We start from the raw sequence: 24,510 nt of genomic DNA, 5'->3' as shown, positions 1-24,510 counted from the left end.
TCAACACAGAGCCTGATGTGGGGCTTGAACTTGTGAACCATAAGATCATGACCTGAGCCAAAGTCGGACGCCCAACCTACTGAGCCACCCAGGCACCCCTAAAACTTAATCTGTTTAAAAACCTATTTTATATTTTAAGATGGGGAAACAATGATCCTTTACAATATATGGAAAGAGGAGTTATGAGTCTCAAAGATCTTTTTACTATACTTAATACTCTTCTGTACAAAATACACACAAGATGTGGAGGAGGGAATTAACTAGGGAGATATATGATAGATTGCCACTATTTTTCTGATAATAAGAGATAGTCTGGCAAAGAATTCTAGGTGTCTCCCAAGTCCATTCTGCCCTGATTTCTTAGTAATACTCATTTTTTTGAGGGGCTTATACATTGTCACCTAGTAAAAGAGTACATTCCCCCAGGTCCCCTTGCAGCTAAAGTAGCCATGTCACCAGACTTTGGCGAGTGAGATGAAAGCCTGAGTGCTAGTTGTGACTAGTCTCCTTAATGTGGTGGGGGGCGGGGGGGGGGGGTGTGTGGCTCTTCTTCCCTTTTGCCCAGCATGCTCCCTGGAACACTTGCCCTCTTGCACTATGAGTCAGACCACACTCTATGAATAGTGGAGGAATAAGCTAGAAGGAGCCTGGGTACTGATGATGTTGTGGGTCTTCTCCACCAGTCCTAGACTGCTTATCCTCAGGGGTCTACTATGTGAAAGAAAAACGAACTTCTAGTTTATTTAAGCCAGTGTCATTTGGAGCTTTTTTATGTAGCTAAGCCTTTTAATCCTAATTGATATAGATGAGAGGGTTTTATGAAGGTAGAAAGGGGAGTTTTGGAAATGTTTTTTAATCTCCATAATTTTCTATTCTGATCGGGAGAGAAAAGCAAATTCAAAAGCAGGTTGGATCAGAGGACCACATCTTTGACAAAAGAAGACAGTGAGGCGATGCCACAGAACCAATTATGAGAGCTCAGCTGACGGCAATGCCAGCAACACGGCTTCTCTGAAACTCCAGTGACCAGAACAGATTGGAACAGACTGAAGGGACAAGTATTCACACAGGTCAGGCTGCAGCATTCTTAGAAAACTCAAGGGCTACTGGTACAAGCTGAGCCCAGAAAGTCTCGTCTAAAAGAAAAGAAACAAGCTGTGAATCAGTATAAGAAGTAAATATAGGGCAACCTAGAGTGGTTGACCATGACTGAGGTTTTGTGAGAATATTTATATATAATAAAAATTCTTTTCAAAGTTTCTTTATTTTATATATTTTAATGTTCACAAGCTTAATATATACAAGAATGTTCACAAGTTTACAGTCTTAAAAAAAATCTTTACATGAAATATTCCCTAGTGCCTGGGTGACTCAGTTGGTTAAGCATCTGACTCTAGATTTCAGCTCAGGTCATGATCTCACAGTTAATGGGATCGAATCTCGCGTTGGGCTCTGTGCTGACAGTAGGGAGCCTGCTTGGGATTCTCTCTCTCTCTTTCTCTCTCTCTCTCTCTTTCTCTCTCTCTCTCTCTCCATCTCTGCCCCTCCCTGCCCCCTGAATAAATAAATAAATAAACACTGGGGGAAGAAAAGAGTGGCGCCTGGGTAGCTCGGCTGGTTGAGCATCTGACTCTTGGTTTCAGCTCACATCATGATCTCACAACTCATGAGTTTGAGCCTTGCACTAGGCTCTGTGCTGACAGCGTGGAGCCTGTTTGGGGTTCTCTGTCTCCCTCTCTCTCTGCCCATCCTCTGCTCCCTCTCTCTCTGTCTCTCTTTCTCCAAAATAAATAAACAATAAAAGAAATATCCCCTTACCTGCCTACTTGTACAGTCATGTACTTTTTTCTTTCTTTCTTTCTTTTTTTTAAACTTACATTCCTGGGGAGACTCTGATGTTCTCCCACTTGTTAAAAAACCCACTTAGTCTCCTGGTAGCAGCTAAAAAAATTGCAGGACAAGTGAGGGCAATGGGATAATTAGCCTCTAGAGGGTTAGTCTTGAATTTCTAAACCTATTAAGCAGTGATGAATATTAATTAACTTCACTTTAACCCCAAATTGGCCGTCTAGTATTTTCACCAGGCTCTCCTTTACTCTGGTTGTCCTGTGTTCTTCCACGACGAACTTCAGTCCTGCCGCCTTCAGTTCTTCCCCCGTGAATGTAGCCCTCTGCAGATGTCAGGCCTCAGAGACTCTCCAGTACTGTAAGTATTAACTCCCCACACCTTTCCCAACCTGCATTCATCTGATTTGTCCTAGTGTCCAGGCTTTCAACTTCCAACCATGAGAGCCTTTTCATCATTTATTTCTTTAAGCTCTTCTGTTCCTGTTTCTGAACCTTTGCTCAGGCCATGCTGGATGCATGAAAAATACCTTTTCTATTCATTCACTCTGCCAACCAACCCTCTCCCATGCTAAATTCACAGGCTCATCTCCTCCAGGAGTCCTCCTGAACGATTATGAACTAGGTTTCCACACACACACACATCCAGTTTTCAACCATGGTCATTTCCTTAAAATTTCTGACATTTAATAAAGTGAATATACATTTTCTCCTGTCATTAACATGCCTTTTCCATCTAAGAGAATCTTGTCCCAAACACAACCATTTGCCCATCCTTTCTTGAAAATTTCGCGACATGTAGGGAGTCTCCTCCTCACAACAGCTTTCTTTCTCCCTCATCCTCTATTCTCTTGTATGAAGTTTTTCCTGGCTAACTAAAAATTTCCAAGATTCAATTTAACCATCTCCTCACTACATCCTCAATGCACTTGGCACCCCCATAAATGAAATGTGTCCTTCTAAACGCATGGCTTTGTTAAATTAGCATTATTCCACACTCTTGTAGACTATGTGTTTCCTTTATGCCTGAGTGGACTGCAAGTCAGGAGACATAAAACTGGCCCTGGTTCTACTAGTTATATGAGTTCAGGACTAGTTATTTCACCTTTATGTGCTTTAGATTCTTTATCTACAAAATGATAATCCTTAAGGATTCTTCTAAATCTAAGATTCTGCTCTTCTGTATCTGTGAGTGAATTTCCTCCTGGGGCTACTTCAACAACATGGCACTATCTACCCAACCCCACACATCTCCACTCCTCACTCCAAGGGCAGGTGATGGTTCATATAACTTATTTTTTATTGTGTTTTAGCATATGGCCAACAGTTTTGAGACAATATCGAAAGAGAGCTAACTATACTCAAATTATTGAACAAATCTGCAAATTTCAAGGATAGGGAATCCAGGAGGAGTGTGTCCTGTGGACTTCATAGTTGTTCTAGATCCTCAGAAGACACATGGCGAGGAACAATGGGTCCTGTCCCCATCTTCTCTTGAGGAAATTGCTATGTGAAATCAAACCCTTTCATCAGGAGAAGCTGCATTTCACTTTCTGGAAGCCTTATAATCATGGTGAATGGGATAGGATTAGGGAGGCAGTGGAAGGGGTCAGTAACTGCAACCACCTGAATGCTCAACTGGGTGGAGCTCCAGATTCTGGTTTTCCACCCAGCGAACCTGTTTCCTGGCCTCACCATCTGGTTACAACAAAGAAGTCTGTTTCTCAGGCCTAACTGTAACTGTGACAACGGAAGCCAGCCTCTTTTATTTTTTTAAATTTAAATTTTAGTTAGTTAGCATACAATGCAATACTGGTTTCAGGAGTACAATTGAGTGATTCATCACTTACATTTAACATCCAGGGCTCATCCCAACAAGTGTCTTCCCTAATACCCATCATCCATCTAGCCAATCTCCTGCTCACCTTCCTTCCAGCAACCCTCACTTTGTTTTCTCTTGATGCTGTGAAGATTCAGGAGAATTTCTCTTTAGAGAGTCCATACAGAGTCAATTACTGTCCGTACAGTTTAATCCTCTCTGGACTGTCCATAGTAACTGGAGGATACTGCTGCCTAGCTCCAGATGCCATTTTAGAGACGATGTTGTTTATAGGCATAAATCAGGGAATGCCAGGGTTTCAATGGAACCTAAGGGATTATGTGTTCATTTATCATTTAATGCCTAGCCATTTCCCAAAAGAGTATCTGGAGAGGCTTGTGGAAGAAACATATATTAAGACATTTAAAATACAAAAGTAACAGAGAGGGGGGATTTATAACTCCCTTGTTTACACATAAGGAACAGAGACTCAGAGAGACAAAGTGTTTTGCAACGACAAGGGGCTGGGACCATAAATTCTTCCTTTATTGGTTACTTTGGCTCCAGGCTGATACTTTCCCTCCCCACCTTGAGTTCTGCCATCATCTTGAGTGACTTCATCTCCCTATGGGCAGCCTCTCCAGCACCTTGGCCTCTCAGTTCTTTGACCTCCTCATCTCCCTCGAGCTCCTCCTTCATTCTACTTCAGAAGCCCCCTCCCATGGCCACCTTTTGATCTCATGGTCACCATTTTTTACTGTTCTGACTGCCACATCATTAAATTAAACATCTGACTTTGATAACAACATTCTACACATTTTGGTATGTTGTATTTTTATTTTCATTTAATTCTACTTATTTCCCTTTTGCTTTCCACTTTGACCCATGGATTATTTAGACGTGTATTATTTAGCTCCCAAATACTTGGAAAACTTCCAGAGATCTTTCTGCTATTTATTTCTAATTCTATTGTAGCAGAGAACATACTTTGTATGACTTGAATCCCTTTCAATGTATTGAGACTTATTTTATGGTCCACAGAATGGCCCCTTTTGGTAAATACTTTGTGTGAATTTGAAAAGGATGTATATTCTGCTATTGTTGGGTAGAGTGTTCTAAAAATGTCAATGAGGTCAAGTTGGTTGGTTGTGTTCAAGTCTGCTACATCCTTACTGATTTTCTATTGATCCTGTCAATTATTGAAAGAGGGATATTAAAACCCCCAAAGGTAACTGTTGATTTGTCTACTTCTCCTTGCAGTTCTATCAGTTTTTGTTTCCTGTATTTTGAGGTTCTGTTATTGCATGCTTAAAAGTTTAGAGTTGTTAGGTCTTCCTAACAAAAGATGTGAAATATCCAACTTTATCCTTGGTAATATATATAGCTCTGAAACCTACTTCGGAAAATATTAATGTAGCCACTCAAGATTTTTTTTGGAAGAAAGTTAGGATGGTATACTTTTTTTTAAAAAAGTCTTATTTGTATATTTATATTTAAAGTTCATTTCCTGTAGGTAGCATATAGTTTGGCCTTGTTTTTTCTTTTAATGTTTATTTATTTTATTTTGAGAGAGAGAGAAAGAAGGAGAGAGAGAATCCCAAGCAGGTCTGCCTTTTCAGCACCGAGCCTGATGCAAGGCTCAAAGTCACAAACCATGAGATCATGACTTGAGCCGAGATCGAGAGTCAGACACTTAACCAACTGAGCCACTCAGGCACCCCAGATGTATATTTTTCTAACAAACTTTAAGTTAATTCCTACTTCTATCCTTCTGTAAAGTCAGACAAAGATCTGAGCTTGTTTAAGCCTTCCTCAGATCACTGCATTTTGTTTTAAGAGGTTAGTATTTTATTCTTATTTTTTGTACTCAACATTAAATTATAATTACCACAATGTTTTAACGTTTTCTTTAACTTACCACAATGTTTTAATGTATCTTTTTGCATTTAATCCTTCCCTATTGGGTTCATTTTTCTTTTTGCAAAAAGTGATAAGTTATGAGTAGTGAAATCTCTATGTTCTTTTACATCTGAAAATATCCTTATTTCACATTCTGAAATTATCATTTTGCTGGGCATGGAATTCTAGGTCACAAGGATTTTCTATGAGAACATTGGAGCTCTTACTCTGTTCTCTTAGTCTCTGTGGTAGTGGATGAGAAGACTGCTAACAAACTGTTTTTCCTTTTGGGTAACTGGTTCTTTCTCTTATTGTTAAGATTTGTTATTATTCTTGATTTTCTCTAGTTTCAGGACTGTGTTTTTATATTTCCTTATTTCTGGAAAATTCTTAGCCATTTTCTATTTGAAAAATGTCTTCTTGCCATCCTCCTCACTTTATTACAGAATTCTTATTAAAATGATTTTTCATTCCATCTTTTTTATCTTTTATTTTAACTCCAATTACTGAATATTAGGCTGCTTGAGTTGTTACACAGCTCACTGATTCTTCTTTTTAAAAAATTATTTCCATGTGTTTCCTTTTGGATAGTTTCTATTACTGTGCTTTCCAGTACACTTAGGTTTTCTCCTGCACCATCTAATGTACTGTTAATTGCATCCTGGTATTTTTCACCTCAGCCATTGTAGTTTTCACTGAGAAGTTCAACGTGCATTTTTCTTTATGTTTTCCATGTGTCTACTTAACTTTTGAATGTATGGAATACTTTTTCTTTTTGAATACCTTTAATACCTACTTTTATGTCTATCTCTGCTAATTCTAACCTCTGTGTCAATTCTGCCTAAGTTTCAGTTGATCTCTCCCTCCCCCCACCCCTCCAATTATGGGTCAGTTTTCCTTCTTCTTTGCATGCCTGGTAATTTTTTATTGGATGACATCACAGATTTTATCTTATTGGATGCTCAGTATTTTTGTATTCCTATTATTTTGTATCCTAATGTTTTGTGTCCCCAACTATTCATGAGCTTTGTCCTGGCATGCTGGACAATTACTTTGACAGATTGATCCTTTTAAGATTTTGTTAGGTGAAACCAGAACCTAGTTGGCCAAGGGTTTACTATTCACCACTATGAAGGCAAGACCCTTCTGAATCTCTACCTGATATCCTATGAATTTCAGGTGTTCTAATCTGGCTGGTAGGAACAGGCACTGTTCCCCCTTTGTGGGCACTGGGGACCTCTTCACTCTAATTATTCAGGTAATTCTTTCCCAACCTAGGGAAGTTTCTTCATATGCATGTGCTTATCAATAATTGAGGAATACTTAAGGGAGACCCTCTGAAGATCTCCAGAGTTCTCTTTCTGTGCAGTTTTCTTCTCTCCACTCTTCTGTCCCATGAAGTCTAGCTGCCTTGGTCTCACTGGACACTCAGCTCCATCTTATAACTCAGAGAGACTGCTGTGTTATGTCTCCTGCACTAAACCTGGAAATGCAAGGTGGCAAGCTAGGGTATTCATAGGGCTCACTTTGTTTGTTTCCTATCTCTCAGTGATCACTGTCCTTTGTTGTCTGATGTCCAGGGTCTTGAAAATGGTTGCTTCTTATATTGTGTCTGGTTTTCTGGTTGTTTCACGTGGGGAGTGTATATCTGGTCCTTGCTTCTCTATGTTGATCAGAAGCAGAAGTCTCACATCTTCCTTCCTGACCATAACTTATTCTCCTTCCAACTTTCTTGTTTACTTACACTTATTATGACCTTTCTTTAACTTCACTGGGACCTCTAGTTCATGGAGCCTCTCTTTTGCCCAATCCATTAATACTCTTCCTTCATCACTTTCCTTCTTATGCACCTTGGATTTCATGATCCATTGTTTTAGTAATGCTCTTGCTAATGTCTTCAATTTCCTCACTCCTCTCTGCTCATTTAGCCCAGCTGTTTACATAGTGGAAATACAATATATTTAAAAATGAATGGATAAATACATGAGAAAACAGAGCATAGGTGTTAATTTCTGACAACCCCTTTGCCTATAATTCAAAGCTAAACAATTTTTAAATATCATTGCTTTATAGTACTATATATCTTTTATCCATATAAATAACAATTATATATAAAATTGGATTATCCCTTACATATAACTGTCATTTCCTCAATTCTACATTACTTATGATGTGTGCTTATTTATTTTTCTAGCCAAAAGCCATAGACTTCAGGTTAATAATTAAGTCAGTAATGGAAAAGCAGAATGTTTAAGCATGAATGAAATTTAGAAATAATTTCCTATTACTTTCCATTTTTATAGATGACAAAACTTAGGTTTTTAGAATATAGATAATTTGGCTAAAATGTTTTTCAAAGCTCTTACAGCTGCTTAACAACAACATTAGGACCCAAACCAAACCTCTTGATTCCAACCTAAGGTTCTTTCCATCCCACAGCAGTACTGTATTTTCTTACCCAGGTCTGCTTGTATCCAATACTTGGTGTTTGTAGACAATTTAAATGTGGTTTACAGTACAGCTTGCCCTGGCTTCCCAGTGATACCATGAACTACTTAATGTTGGGTTGACCACAAGATTTCTAGAATAAGGTCATGCAATCTTAAAGCACTACTTACAATAGGAGCAATGCGGTGCATATGTCATGTTCTTACACTTGGGTAAAACATCCTTTTGAACATTAGTCGGTGACTCTGCCACAGGGGATTTAATAAATTCACATCCCGACTGTGTAATACCTACTGTGTAGAGTCCAAAGCCAGAAGCCAATAGAGGACTCTACAGGCTAATGTATAAATAGTGTAATAAATTAAGCCCTAAGATACATGTCTTAGCCCTCTTGGCCCATCAGGACATTGCACCCTCAAAAACTGGTTCCCTAAGTCTGGAAAAAGTCTCAAGAAGAACAAGAAGCCTTCTCATCTCTATACTCTGACTAGACATTAACTTTAACACTTATCCAATACACATAGGGACTAACAGTCATGGACAGAGCCTGGTGGAAGTTAGGCAGTGAGAGTAACAGGAAAAAACCCCCAGCTTACATGAATAATATTATTTCAACATACAGGCACACCTTGTTTTATTGTGCTTTGCTTTATTCTGCATTGCAGATACTGTGCTTTTTATAAATTGAAGGTATGTGGCAACCCTACATCGAGCAAGTCAATTGGTATCATTTTCCAACAGCATTTGCTTACTTTGCGTCTCTGTGTCACATTTTAGTAATTCTCACAGTATTTCAAATTTTTCATTATTATTATGCTTGTTATGTTGATCTGTGATGTTACTATTGTCATTGTTTGCCATGAACTATGTCCATGTAAGACAATGAACTTAATCAATGTGGTATGTTCTGACTGCTCCATTGATGAACTATTCCCGCATATCTCCCCTTACCCTTGGGCCTCCTTATTCCCTAAGACACAATACTGAAATTAGGCCAACTAATAATCCTACAAAGGTCTCTAAGTGTTCAAGTGAAATAAAGAGCCTGTATATCTTTTAATTTAAATCACAAGCTAGAAATAGTTAAGCTTTATGAGAAGGTATGTTGAAAGCCAACATAGGCCAAAAGCTAGGCCTCTTGCACCAAACAGTTAGCCAAGTTGCGAATGCAAAGGAAAAGTTCTTGAATGAAATTAAAATTGCTACTCTAGTTAACACACAAATGACAAGAAAGTGAAACAGCCTTATTGCTGATATGGAGAAAGTTTGAGTGATCTAGATGGAAGATCAAACTAGACACAACACTCCCTTAAGCCAAAGCCTAATCTAGAAGAAGGTCCTAACTCTCTTCAATTCTGTGAAGGCTGAGAGAGGTGAGGATGCTGCAAAATAAAAGTTGGCAACTAGCAGAGGTTGGCTCATGACGTTTAAAGGAGAGAAGCTGTCTCCATAGCATAAAGTGCAAGGTGAAGAGCAGGTGCTGATGTAGAAGCAGCAGCGAGTTATCCGGAAGATCTAGCTAAGATAGCTCATGAAGGTGGCTACACTAAGCAATAAATTCTCAGTGTGGACAACACAGCCTTTTATTGAAAGCAGATGCTATCTAAGACTTTCATAGCTGGAGAGGAGAAGTCAATGCTTCAAACCTTCAAAGGACAGGCTAACTCTCTTCTTAGGGGCTAATGCAGCTGCTGACTTTAATTTGAAGCCAATGCTCATTTACCATTCTGAAAATCCTAGGGCCCTTAGGAATTATGCTCTCAAGAATTATGCTAAATCTACTCTACTTGTGCTCTATGAATGGAATGACAAAGCCTGGATGACAGCATATCTGTTTACAACATGGTTTACTTAAGATTTATTTTAAGCGCACTGTTGAGACCTACTGCTCAGAAAAAAGACTCCTTTTAAAACATTACTCATCACTGACAATGCACCTGGACCCACAAGAACTTTGATGGAGATGTACAAGATTAATGTTGTTTTCAACACTGTTGTTAACACAACATCCATTCTGCAGCCCATGGGTCAAGAAATAAACTCAACTTTTGAGTTTTATTATTTAAGAAATACATTTTGTAAGGCTATAGCTGTGATAGACAGTGATTCCACTGATGCATCTGGGCAAAGTACACTGAAAACCTTCTGGAAAGCTTTCACCATTCTAAATGCCAATAAGAACATTTGTGATTCATGGGAAGAAGTCAAAATAGCAACATTAACAGGAGTTTGAAAGAAGTTGGTTAGAACTTGTGAAGGTCAAGATTCCAGCAGAGGAAGTAACTACAGATGTGGTGGAAACAGCACGAGAACTAGAATTAGAAGTGGAGCCTAGGGGCGCCTGGGTGGCGCAGTTGGTTAAGCGTCCCACTTCAGCCAGGTCACGATCTTGCGGTCCGTGAGTTCGAGCCCCGCGTCAGGCTCTGGGCTGAAGGCTCAGAGCCTGGAGCCTGTTTCCAATTCTGTGTCTCCCTCTCTCTCTGCCCCTCCCCCGTTCATGCTCTGTCTCTCTCTGTCCCAAAAATAAAATAAACGTTGAAAAAAAAAATTAAAAAAAAAAAGAAGTGGAGCCTAAAGATGTGACAGACTGCTGCCATCTCAAGATAAAATCTTAAAGGATGAACAGTTGTTTCTTACGGATGAACAAAGAAACTGGTTTCTGGAGCTGGAAACTACTCTTGGGCAAGATGCTGTGAAGACTGTTGAAATGACAACAAAGGATTTAGAATATTATACAAACTGAGTTGATAAAGCAGCAGCAGGCTTTAAGAGGATTGACTCCAATTTTGAAAGAAGTTCTACTGTTGGTAAAATACTACCAAACAGCATTGCATGCTACAGATAAATTGTGAACAGAGGACTTAATCTGTGCATAGACCTCATTGTTGTTTTATTTGAGAACCTTAACAGAAGATCATGGGGAAGGGGAAAAAATATTACAAACTGAGAGGGAGAGAGGCAAACCATAAGAGACTATTAAATACAGAGAACAAACTGAGCGTTGATAGGGGGGTGGGGGAAAGGGGAAAATCGGTGATGGACACTTGTCGGGATGAGCACTGGGAGTTGTATGTAAGCGATGAATCATGGGAATCTACTCCCAAAACCAAGAGCACACTGAACACACTGTATGTTAGCCAATTTGACAATAAATTATATTTAAAAAAATTAATTAAAAAAAAAAAAGAATTGCTGCAGCCATCCAACCTTTAGCAGCCATGACCCTGACCTGTCAGCAGCCAATAACTTAGAGGCAAGACCCTCCACCAGTAAAACGATTACAATTTGCTGAAAGCTCTGATTATGGTCAGCATTTTTTAACAATAAAGTATTTTTTAACTAAGTTATACACAGTGTTTTTTAGAAATAATGTTAATGTATACTTAATAGACTACAGTATAGTGCCAACCTAACTTTTATATGCACTGGAAAACAAAAAGTTCATTTGACTTGCTTTAAATTTATTGTAGTATTTGCTTTATTTTGCAGTAGTCTGGAACTGAACCTACAATATCTTCAAGGTATGCCTACATACATTTGAAATTCATACACATACACACACACACACACACACACACACACACTCATCTGTTGAGCAGACCCAAAATTTGAGAATCTGAGTTAGAGCCAAAATCCAAATAATCGAGTTAAGAGCCAAAATGTAAATTATTTGCAAATACCACTTGATGTTAACTGCTAATGTAGTTATTCTGATGTTCACCAAATATTTTTAGCCCTCTGCCTTCTGGACACATAGCTCAGCTGTTTTTTCTGGCTCCTGTTGGTTTTGTAGGGCCTAAGACTAGTTCTGGCCATTGATGCTGAGTCATTTCCACACTGGGTCATTTAATTGTGGGTTAAGATCCTGAAGAATTCTCTTTTTGTCTAGGATGGTAATTGACAACTTTAGAAGCTGGTCTATCAGCCAGAACCCCTGATTCCCTATGATGAACAGAGCCCCTTGCCAACCCATTATGAACATAATAGTGTCAGCAAGAAATAAATCCTTGTTGTTTTAAGCCCACCAATATTTTCAGAGTTGTTGACACACTATAACCTAGTTTATCCTGATAAATACATCTACTTTAATTCTCTTCTTTGGATGGAACAGTCTTAGGGAAGGATACTGGTAGGACTCCAGGAACATTGAGAGAGTGGTAGGAAAGATAAAGTTAAGAAAGGGAGAGAGTTGCAATGGGGCCATTCTGAGACAAATATGGACATATACAAATTGAATGCAATTTGTGTAAACCTACTGGATTTTATTATTGTTGCTGCTGTTACTATTGCTACCATGATTATTATTATTAGTTCTATTATTATTTTTTTTAACAACCTGAAGATTACTGTTATTACATGATATGACTCATCCTTGGTGTTGGATAAAGACACAGAGGGAGGACAGATCATCCTAGTTTTTGGATCCCTCAGGCTAATGCAAAAGCTATTCATTATACATAGTGTGAATTTTGTTCTTTGAGTATTTGTATTTCCTCACACAATTGGACTACATAATTCTTCTAGTTAAGGACCATATTTTATATTCCTTGTGTATACTTTGGAATGGTCTTAAAACTCAATAAAATCAAGCTGAAGGCCAGCTTCACTTGCTATTAGGGAATTTGCATCAGATACCATTGTTGGCCTTCTCTTAGGCTGACTCACAACAAGGGCATTAATTCTCGCATTGTCATTTCCTGGAGTCTTAGGAATGCTTAATAAGAGTCAAGGGCATGGGGGTGGGGCAGGGCAGAGGAGAAGTGCATTTTCAATCAACATTATTTTTACTTTTATTTATTTATTTTCATGTTTATTTTTGAGAGAAAAAGAGAGAGAAAGAGAGAGCGTGCATGTGTGTGCACATGTGTGGGGGAGGGGCAGAGAGAGAGGGAGACACAGAACTCAGCAGGCTCCAGGCTCTGAGCTGTCAGCATAGAGCACAAGTGGGGCTCAAACTTACTAACCGTGAGATCACGAGCTGAGCCGAAGTTGGACGCTCAACTGACTGAGCCACCCAGGTGTCCCCAATCGACACTATTTTTAGAACTTTATTCCTCATTGGTGACCAACTCAGTAAAGAAAATCAAGTGAGAGACATTTTTCACATTGACTTCTTAGAGCAAGTGTTTCATTTTTCTTGAACATATGTTTTGCTGGGTTTATTCTCTCTGTAGCTCCTGGCCCTTGGTGCTTTTCCTTTTTTAATCTTCCCATTTGCCATTCTTAATTAAAAATGCTCTACAGAGCTCCAAAGGCCAAGTGATTCATTTAAAGTTTCATGACTGGTAATACAATAAAAACTGTTGAGAAAGGAGTTGGCATTTATCAGAATCCTTTGAATTGTCAGCGACCAACTTCATGGTAGTTTCCCACACTTGGCTGTGCAGCCAGGTTCCCCTTTGCTCCTTGGATTATGACCTTGCAATTTCTTTGCTAAATTTTCAATTGGTTTCCTTGGCTTTCAGTCTTACATTTGAACTTTGCCTGTACAATCACACACCAGACCTGTCTTCTACTCTTGCATTATCTGGATGGAACTCAAGCATCATGATCCTGTTTTTGCCAAGAATGACATTGTTCTGTGGAATGCCTTCCTACTCCCTGGTGGTGCAATGCAGGTATTTGGCTGCCAGTCTGGTTGCATTAAAGATGTAGAATATTTCTCTCTGTCTTTCTGCACACTAATGCTCTACATTATGCAATTGGACTTGCAGTCCGTACTATGTGTCTGGCACTGGTATAGGCAGTGGAGATACAACAGTGAAAAAGTCAGACAAGAATACTTGCCCTCACAGAACTTACCCTGCAGCAATGACAAGTCCAATTCCTAGTATGATCTGACATGGATCCTATAAAACTGTCCTGATTCCTTGTCTAGATAATGATCTATATCTGCATGTAAGTTCAAACTTACATCCATTTGCATCTTTTTTTTTTTTTTTTTTTTTTTTTTTTTTAGTTTTAGTTTACAACTAAATTTTCATCAAAACCGGCCAAAAGACAGTTGACCCATATCAGGTATGGTCAGAAGTCCCCTGCCACACAGGCAACACATGTTGCTCCAGGAAAATAGAAAGTAACTAAGTGCCACATTTGATTTCTCACAGCCACACAGAAAATGTGATTTTGTTTGTCACTTTATTTGCCACCAATTGGCTCCTGGACCAAAAGCTGAGCTGCAAGGAACTTGTCCCATGCGGCCCTTTTCCAGAGGGCCTAACCAATGCCATTTGAGACTAATCTTTCTAAATAGCTCTGGGAGACAACTCTCTGGACTTGATTGAACAGTGTATCTCTCTGGAGATAAGGCTTAGCATTAGATAGAAGCTATCACACAATGAACGTGTGCGTGTGCACATGCGCACGGTAGTATCTGAGCTCCTCTCTCATTCGGCTTCAACCTCAAAAGCTTGTCTCTCAAGGGCAAACCCATAAGTGGGAGGAGACAGCCAGCTTCTCCTTAACCCCCAAGTTTGCTGCCTACATTTAATGAGTCCTCAATAAGGTCTGGGGAGAGGAAATCGGGAAACTCCATTTATACCACAACTGTAACTGAGCCATCTTCCTGTTGGCAAGGACTCAGATAGAGGTTGAACATATCTATTATTTGCACCCAAGAAACAGATTCCTATCTCAAGACTTTAACAGGAATTTCCGGACCTCTTCAATGGGTCTCCTGGGGCCCTGTGCTGTTTGTGATAAAGAGAACCAGGACTCTCTCTGCCTTAGTACTGGTGACTGAGGTTTGTCTCTAAACAGGCATAGTTGGAAACTATTCTTCCTGCTGCTGCTAAACCTTTATCAAGCTACACTTAAGGCACCCTGCAGTCTACTGGGAACTGGGGGAGGTAATGAAAGGGAATTGATATTTTCAATCTATTAAGGATAAAAATACTGTGACACTTCTCATGATCTGCAATGCCCCTTGGAGCTTCCAGACATTTATGCATACTGTATTCCATGAACTCTTGGTTCCTAGATTCATTTTATATTTGGACCATATATGGGTTTACGTTCAAGGATCTTATCATGTGAACTTTGAGGGATGTTTGGAAATAGTACAGGTGAGGTCCTTATCAGTCTGAATGGAATATAGGTTCCTCTGACCCAGCCTAATACCACATCAGAAAGGCTCCCTTGGACTGGTAGAGACCGAGGGAGTAGTCTGGGGACCCATGTGAATTCTAGGGCACACTCTTGGGCATCCTCTTGGTTCCAGTGGAGGCATGAAGGCTGGGGAAGAAGCCATCTTACTTGAGAGCTGCTATCTGTTCCTAGGTAAGACCACTCCTCCCCACATCTTCATGTTTGACTGGAGAGTAATGGAGAGAGATTTCTAAAACCTTGTGTGTCCTCCTACTAGAACCCTCACCACCACCACCTCCTCCAACACTCACAGCCTCATCACCACTATGTGACTTGGGAGTGAGTATAATTTCATTATACTCTATATCCCTGTTCATGTCAGTCACTAGAACTCAGACCCTCCTCTCACTTCTTCCCTCACCCCCTCCACTCCTCACCTCCCTCTGAAGTTATATTTTTCTGTATGGCATATATCATCAGCTTTATATATTTTACTTATTTGTCTGTATTCCCACCAGAATGTCAGCTCCATGAGGGTAGGAAATTTCTGTTTTGTTGTTGTTGTTGCTGTTGTCTAAAATAGTGCCTGGCAGAGTAGGTATTCAATAAATATTTGTTGAATGAATAAATTATGTGATGGATATCTAAGTATTTGTTGAGAGTCACCAATTACTGACAACATCCATTTTCTTGTTTTTTTTTTTTTTTGATGAATGACCCCCACATTGACCCCTTGGATGTATTAGTCTTTCCCAAGTCTCTGATAGTTGAGGGGACCATCTAGAACCCAAATCATCACATTACTTTGGGCATAATCCTTGACATGCCTCCCCCACGTCAAGCATTTGCCAAAGAGACCAATATGTCCAATGTAACTATTGATGCTATCCCATCCCAACTCTCTACATTCTCCACCTCTACTTGTATATGCATTCTTATATAAGACATTTAATCCAGGAGAAAACAAGCCAGGTTTCTGACTATTATGGCCAAATATGGGGCCAATAGCATGATGGGAAATGGGCATGTGGGATGATCTAAGCAATTGTACTTGTTACACCATCAGACACAGTGGGCTAATTACCTTCTCACTTTAATTTTTGAGTCATTCATTCCTCAGAAGCTAGGAATGCTGAGTTGATGGCCTCTCCTAGAAGCCTAGGTACCTGCTGGCCCTATCAACAATCTTGGACTGTGCCATGAAGCTGAAATGTCACCACTTATATTCTGCAACATTAAGCAATCAATTGTGCCCTACAAGGGGCCCCCTCTTTAATGACCTATTCCATCTCTAAGCCTGAGAGTACTTAGATTGTTTGTGATGGCTGGGCTTGGAGGTCTACATCTATGGCTCTCCAACAAATCTGTTGGTTGGATAGTCCCAGAAATACCAAAAAATAAAGCAATATGTAACACATTCAACACCAAATGAGAATGTAGGAAGAGTCTGGAAAGTACAAAGCCTCCTATTTCCATCTTAACTTCCATCTGGTCTTGGAGGAACTGAACTATGTAAATCAATTTTATCACTGACTTGCTCCTCTCAGGGCCAAGAAGCCCGCGCAAGTCCTCATGAGTCTATGTGACACCGGAGCAATACTTGGAGTGCCATACTTTGGGTCACTCTCTGAGTAAGTGTGCCAAACCAATGCAATCTAAATCCTGCTTTTACATCAACTGTGTTTCAGTTCCCACTCCCACCCTAGTACTTCTTTTTACCCTGATTGGTGCCATAACAACTGGGCAAAACTTGGCAATACCAAATCTAAAAACTCTAGGTTATGCTTGGGTGTAAGGCCCATTAAAAGGCCACCACTAATAGACAACAGAGTCCTTGGATATTCTTACAAACAGAATGACACTCCTTATTCCATCATCCCAGAAACTCGAAGGCAGATACATAGAGACCCCATCCCCCATCTCTGCTATTTCTGAATCCTCTAAATTCTCTGTGTCTACCACTATCCATGACCACACCCGCCCACAGTATGCCTGGTTACTTTATCATGCCACTAGCACGCTTGATAGTCACTGTTAAGACTGGATATAGCACCTGTGCTGTGAAAACCCCCTCTAGGGCCAGGAGAGGCTTGCAGAGCTGGCAGAAATAGAGTTCACGAGACAGATATGAGATTTAGCTGCATATCTGCCCCAACCCCCTCTCTTGGGATTCTACTATCTACAAAGCCCAGAGGGGGGTCAGAGCCTGAGCAGCTACTTTAAGGTGCTGCATATTCAGGTGGCCCAATAAACAGGGGGAAGGGTGTTAGTGGTATTCTTTGAGTCACTTGGTCAGCAGAACTACAATTTTATCCTTATCTTTCAGCTGTACTTTTGGTTTTCTAAACTCATCTTCTTTTTTGGATTATGAATTTAGAATTTAGGGGTGCCTGGGTGGCTCAGTCAGTTAAGCGGCCAACTTCAGCTCAGGTCATGATCTCGCGGTCCCTGAGTTCGAACCCCGCGTTGGGCCCTGTGCTGACAGCTTGGGGCCTGGAGCCTGCTTCGGATTCTGTGTCTCCTTCTCTCTGACCCTCCCCCATTCATGCTCTCTCTCTGTCTCAAAAATAAATAAACGTTAAAAAAAATTAAAAAAAAAAACTATTTAAGGGCTCACATTCTTACAAAATCCTTTTTACTGGCCTTCAACACCTTTCTATGTATAGGTAATTGTGTATATATCCACACACAAACATGCACATACACATACATTGTTGGATTGTGGTCTGAATCTCTTCTTCTCATGGACTCTCTAACACTGACCCAACTAATAGAATCTTCTGCATCTCACCCCATCTCTCCCAGATCCACCTGTTTTCTTATTTGCTCAGTCCCTGTGTTGTAGTGGGCATGGACTTTTTCTTAAGGAATAGTCATTTTTATATCATACTTTGGACTCTAAAATTCAGTAAAAACACATTCACACTGGATCTTTCATCAATATGGAATTTCTAATCATATAAGCTTTATGACCCTTATATAGTCAGTTTGTGACAGTCCATGTGTGGAAATCAACAGCAGATTGTAGATCCTATACTGTCCCCTGTTACCATGCTTTTGGGCTGCTGATGCAGATCTCCATGCGAGCTCAGAATAGAGAGCAGTGCTCCTTCTCCATCCCACTCTTTTCCTTCCCAGGTACATCTTTTTTCCTAATGATGCCTATTTTATGTTGAAGCTAAAATAACTCATCAGTTAGTTTTAATTAAGCATACAGTGAGTAAAGAGAATGAAAATGGGAGAAACTTACATGGGTTTATAATTTGCATCCAGAATAGACTTGAATGTTAATTATTCTATATAATTTATAGAGTGATTCTATTATATGCCATGTTCTTTGAGGACAGGATTAGTCCTAACCCAATTTTATAGCCTGTTCAGTGGCTCTTACAAGGTCTGGTCACAATAAGTGCTTAATAAATGCTTATTGAACCAATGAGTGGTCCCAATGGCAGTACTAAAGGAAGATGTCAGAATGTCAGTGGATTGAGGGACAGATGAGGGCAGTTTTAGAAATAAAACTTTTAAAACCTTGGGCTCTTGGTTGGTCAAAAACAGTATGGAAGTTGAAAAGAGACAGCTCTTTGAAACCCAGTGTCTGTGAGATTCAATGAGAGACTTCACTCTCTCACTGTGAGGAATCAGTGCAGGACTGGAGAAAATCACCAGAAGAGCAAATACTGGAAGGGAGAATTTTACCTTTCATGCCCATGTTTTGTTTTGTTTTGTTTTAAATATATATTTGAATACCTGGGAAAGTGATTCACCAGCCATCAGATTTAACAAAACCCACTCTCATTTTGCTGTGTGCTTTAGTGATACAGAAAATTTTCAATTATCTCTGCTAATGGAAAGGAAGCAATGGTACATATAATCAAAATGCCATTTCTATTTGCCTTTGGAAGTATTATGTGTGCTTTTCCCCCAGCAGGTTTGCTTTCATAATGATTAGTTCTAGCTTAGGCTAATATTAAAATGAGTTAGCATTTTCTATGCACAATAGCTGGTAGAAGAGATGTGTTTATGGCAGAGGAAACTCATGCAAGGCTTAGTATTTGCCACAGTTAATCGCCCACATGGATGATCCACTTGCAGAGAGTGGGATTTTAAACAGAGCAAAAGGCAAAGAGTGACTAGATGTCCTGGATTTCAATGACCAACGGGTAGATGGCCAAGGAGGAAACCATAGCTAGCATTATGAGAAGTGTTAAAAGAGAAAGAACACTGGACTAGTCATAAGGCCACTAGGGTTCCTTGATGCCCAAGGGAGGTCATATAACTTCTTTGTGTCTCAAGTTTCCAAAAAATGTGATAATGACACCTATTCTGTCTACCTCACAAGTTAACTGTGCCAAAAGAGGATAGTGGGCTAAAGGACTTGTAGAAGTATTAAATGCTATGAAAATGCAAAGCACTATTCGATAAGCAATGAAATATTATTGTTGCCACCTTTCCAGGAACTGTCCCTTGCCCTACCTCCTCAGTGCTTGGGGCCTCAGGCAGGGGTTTCTGAAGCTTACCCCAATTAAAAATAGTCCCCTTTCTTGATAGACCCCTGCTCTTCAAGGATAGCTACTCTGATAATATCCATGCACCCTAGTGAATGGATGCATCCTTTTTTGGGTAACAGGGACCTTCCATCTATAATAGATTAACTTGGTGGCTTTAAAAGTGTGGTCCCTGGATGAGAAGCCTTAGTATTACTTGGGAATTTGTTAGAAATGCAAATTCTTGGATCTACCCCCACCTACTGAATCACAAACTCTGGGAGTGGGGCCCAGCAATCTGTTTTAACAAGTCCTCCGGATGAGTCTGATACATGCTCAAATTTAAGAACAAAAAAAGCAAGCTAGGAATCAGACTCTGGGACATTCCACTGACAAACTTATTTTTCTGCAGGAGGTAGGGGAAGGCTTACGGGACTCTTCACAGCGCACAGTGTGAGTATGTGGGTATGTGCGTGTGCGTGTGCGTGTGTGTGTGTGTGTAAATGATGATCTGGAACATCATTTTCTCAGGTAGGTGTCTATCCCAACCACCCTAAAAATGCATCCCCACCTCAGAGACTGCCTACCCCCTTTCTTGATTTACTTTTCTTTGTAACACTTATCACTTTCTAATTTGCTGTGTTATTTACTTCTTTACTTGGTGGATTGTCTGTCTCCCTCTAAGCTAGAAAGTATGCTCCACAAGGGCAGTCCATTTTGTTCACTGCTGTGTCCCCAGCTCTGAGAACTGTGCCTAGTGGACTAGCGGACACTCAGTAAATATCTGTTGAATTAATGAGTGAATGAATATCTGCTGAACCTGGGAGATGAGGAAATACTGGGGTCAGACCAAAACACCGAGACACCTGCGAGCATCCTTATTAGGCCAGGTTGCTACAACATGAGAGCCTTGCCTCTCTGCTCCTGCTTTGGGCTCTGAAATAAGTCTATAAATATGGCTTGAGTATATGCCATCCTTGGGGATTTGGTTCACTATACTCTTTGATTATCATTACAAAATGTGCTAGCTGGATTCTCCTAGATGGGCTAGCGTACTGATTGATCAACATGTTTATCTGGCTGTTTGGGGCTGGGGGCAGTCTATGTTTGTAGCAGACTAGAGTGTGATGTGGCAGGGAAAACAGTAGTCTAAGAGTGAAAAACAGGAGTTCTGAGTTCTAGTCCTCTGCCCCTAACTCGCTGTGTGGTCTTAGGCAAACTGGGTAGCTATTCTGGGTCTCATTTCATTTGTTGATGTCAGTGATCTTCAAGGTCCCTTTCAGTGGTTATTATAGATCCATTGATGAGTTACTTGATTAATGTATGTCTCCTCTACTGGTAAGCTCCCTGAGAACGGGGTGAGTCTATATTTGTCCACCTAGTTTATAATGCCCAGTACTTGCAGGTACTAGGTATTTGCTGAGTGAGCAAATCCCTGTGAAAGCCAGATGGTGATCTTAGCCTCATCAGCCTGTGCTCTGCATAAGTCACAGGGACATGGATGTGGCCACAAAGACCTGGCCTGGAAGAGACCTCCAATCACACAAGGAAGAGCAGGATACTGGCTGTGCTCGCCCCCTACCCCCAGGGCATACAGAAGGTGCACAATTCATTAAGGTGAAGACCGTGACAGTACACAGGGGAGAGCCCAAGCTGGCACTGGGCCATCAGGCCTGTGGTTTGAAAAAGCATGGATCTGGAGATCAGAGACCTACATTTGAATCGCAGAGCTGCTATTTTCTAGCTTTATGACTTATCGTGTAAGTTATTTACTTCTCTTAGCTTCAGCCTCTTCAGCTGGAAAATGAAGACAGAACTGCCTGCCTCTCAGGATGACTGTGAAGATTAGAGGAGATGATGTATATCGGGTGCCTTCCCAGCATCTGTATGAGAAACGTGCTCAGTAAATGGAAGCCTCTTTGTCTGGTTCTGCCCTCCTGACCCGCCCCCCGCCCCATGAGGTTTCTAACAATGCCTGCTTCCCCAGAGAACCAGACTAAGTTTGTTACCAGCTCATGGCAGTGCCCTGGCCAGCCTGGCTGAGGGGAATAAAGATTGGGATAAAAAGTGTTTCTCAAAATATCTACCTTCAGAAATATAGATTTTCTTCTTTTGCTTCCAGTTTGCTTAATGAGATTTGGAGATTTCTGACTTGCTATGGCTAGAGAGCAAAAGGTGCTATTTTGTAAATAAAATTTAACAACACAATCTTTTGAATGTGCTGAGATTTATCACTGAACAAGTTTGAACTTTGTTTGTCTCTCTTTTTGGCTGCCTTTGTCTCTCCTTCCACCTTGCTCCCCCCCACCCCTCCCTGGTAGAGTGAATTCTACTCCTGTTCTTGCCCTGCCTCCTCCGCTCTCCCCACCATACTAATCTACTACATATGGCCATCTTTCTTCTGGAAAACAAATTCTGCTGCTAGGCAACCAGAACACAAAATTGCTGTGGTTGACATGATTCTTATTAGTGATAGCAACTGCAGAAGTGCCGCCATGACGGCATGCCACATGTATGCTCACTGCGTCTGTCCCCAGCTAGACAGACCTTTCCAGAAAGTGGGATGGGGTGGATTCTTGGTAGAAAATTAATGGCCTCAGCACTCAAAGAGAGTATTTATAAATCACTGTATATCAACAGCCTGCTTTAGAATCATTTTATTAGAACACATTCATGAAAGTGACATACGGAAAAAAGACAGCAGCAATTCTCAGTCATGCAAATGCCCGTGTTAAGGTTCTCCATTGGATTAAGTTCAAGTACAAAGACAGTCCTTTCCTGAGCCAGGTGCAATTCCAGGGAGTGACACTGTGAATTGGGCGCGTGTTTCCTCCACAAAGTTCAGAACACTGAACAAGTCCCATCCTCACAACAAGATTGCGAGGTACATGGAAGTGTAAACTTTCAGGATTTTAAAGACCCCTTTACCCAGCCCTCCCCCATAACCCAGCTGGAGGAAGTAAGCCCAACGTGGGGCCCTCTTAGAAATATGGTTTAGTCTATTGAAAATAAAGCAGTGGGCCTTAAAAAATTAGAAAATGAGTATATATATATACATATATATATATATATGTAGGTAATGGAATCCTCTTTGCCTCTTTCTTGCCTTGGTGTGGGGTTTCCAGGAAACTCTGTTAGGGGATGGGGCTCTCTTGAGTGTCTTGGAAGCTGGAGGGCTTTTTAAACTTTTAACTTTTTATTATGAAAAATTGCAAACACATACAAAAGTGGAGAGATGGTATAATGAATGCCCATGAACTGACCATCTAGTCTCAACAGTTACCAACATGCAGCCAGTTTGTTTCATTTATTTCTTCTCCCTCTTCCCATCCCCCACCCCCGACAGGATAATTTGGGAGTCAGGAGGGTGGTCTTTGAACCAGAGTGAGGTTAGAGGAGCCAGGAAATTCCGACGAAACCTGGGCAGGCTGACACAGAGAGAACACTGGTTGGGGACATGGTTGGGCCAATGTTCAGGAACCGCTAGAGTTAACCCTCCTCTTCTCTACCATAAACTACCCCTTATTCCTCCTCCCTCTTTCTCATGATGTGGGGGAGGAGGGCTAGATTAGAATGATGGGTTTTCCAGGTCAGGAGCCACTGACAATAGAAATGTTCAATCTGGACAAAAACTCCAGAGATAAGTATGTCCCTTGGATGAGCATGCCCACTCACGTGGCAGACGCCCGGGGCGAAGAGGACCTGGGGTGCCTGGTGTTTGGATTGGGAGTCAGGGGGAGTGGCTTGGGTCATGGGGCCTCTCACAGATCCCTACCGTCCCACCATTTTCAGCTTTGGAGAGAAGCTCAGCAACCTCGAATCGCACCTGGTAGAGAAGCAGGGAGCCCGAGGGGCAAGCCCATGGCCCAGGGGGGCAGATTTTGCCTGGAACATGTTGCCCTCTGAGCAAAGGCTGTACCCCACACCAGCCCTGCCAGAGCAGTCTCAAGAGAGGTGGGTGATGGGAGTCCAGGTGGGAGGTCCCAACGGCGGCACGGCTAACCCGGTGAGCTGCAGGGACAAGTCCCAGGCTGCGCGCTAAACGTAAGTGGAGAAAGGATCTCCAGGTCCCAGGTGCCACCGAGGAGCAAGGTTGCCATCCTGTTAAGAAAAGGGCCGGGGCTCTGTGATTTGCATATGACTTTGCAAAAATCTGCACGAGATCCCGTAGCCCTTTATAGAAAACAGAGTTAAATCATCAGTGCAACCTACTGTATTTCTAGCAACCCAATGCACAGAGTGCAACCTGGCAGATACACCATCATTTTTTTAGAAGAGGAAATGGAGGGAACACAGTGCTGTGTAGGACATTCCTTGGTCTGAAGGTTCAGAAGAAGCCAACCAAGTCCAGGATCCAGATGAGGATCGCTGACTGGCCACTTTCACTAACTCTGGCAGGGCTCAAATCCATACACTTTTCCTCGCATTAGATGCTCGTTGAGCAGTCCTGTGGTTTCCCAACATCCCACACATAAAAGCAGGAGGAGAGCCAGGAAGAATATAAAGAGAGATGCGTTATATATGAAGTCCTAGTGACAGCGATCATTAGTGTTTATTTCATACCCTTCTGTTTTGTTTCTTTGTTTCAACTCTTTTAGGATCCCTGTGCCCTGCCAGCAAGTCTCACTATGACATTCATTTGGGGGGAAAGAAACTGAGAAAGGTTTAACCATTTATGTAGCACGTCTTTGGCAGTAAGTGACCTAAAATTCCCGATTTCAAGTATCTCCAGGGTTCGTGACATGTGGTAATCTGTGATTTTTCCAAGGCATGTGGTTGGTTTGTGAGGCCACATGGCTGGCTGAAGGAGTGGATCAATGAGTGAATGAGGGAGCCTTCCAGAGACCCAGCTTCCATATTCCAGTGTGGCCACACCTACTCTACTCAGACACCAGAAGCAATGGAATCGTTTCTTTAATAAAGGCC

The 24,510-nt window shown here is 41.1% G+C and overlaps 1 protein-coding gene across 21 annotated transcripts in view; it reads right to left on the bottom strand.

Moving 5' to 3' along the window:
* KALRN (kalirin RhoGEF kinase) overlaps positions 1-24,510 on the bottom strand; it is a 675,561-nt gene that overhangs the window by 172,395 nt on the left and 478,656 nt on the right. For 6 of the 21 annotated variants that reach the window (XM_045502329.1, XM_045502331.1, XM_045502333.1 and 3 more), the window contains exon 34: positions 22,227-23,685. The exons of the other annotated variants lie outside the window; for them this stretch is intronic. In XM_045502329.1, the coding sequence (XP_045358285.1) occupies positions 23,623-23,685 (63 nt within the window). In that variant the 3' untranslated portion in view covers positions 22,227-23,622. Of the gene's footprint in view, positions 1-22,226; positions 23,686-24,510 lie in introns of those variants that run through there. 21 annotated transcript variants of the gene reach the window in all.

This window comes from Leopardus geoffroyi, chromosome C2 (assembly GCF_018350155.1).
Source record: "Leopardus geoffroyi isolate Oge1 chromosome C2, O.geoffroyi_Oge1_pat1.0, whole genome shotgun sequence".
Taxonomy (NCBI): domain Eukaryota; kingdom Metazoa; phylum Chordata; class Mammalia; order Carnivora; family Felidae; genus Leopardus; species Leopardus geoffroyi.
The sequence above is the reverse complement of the archived record's forward strand: the minus strand, read 5'-3'. Positions and strand labels throughout refer to the sequence as shown.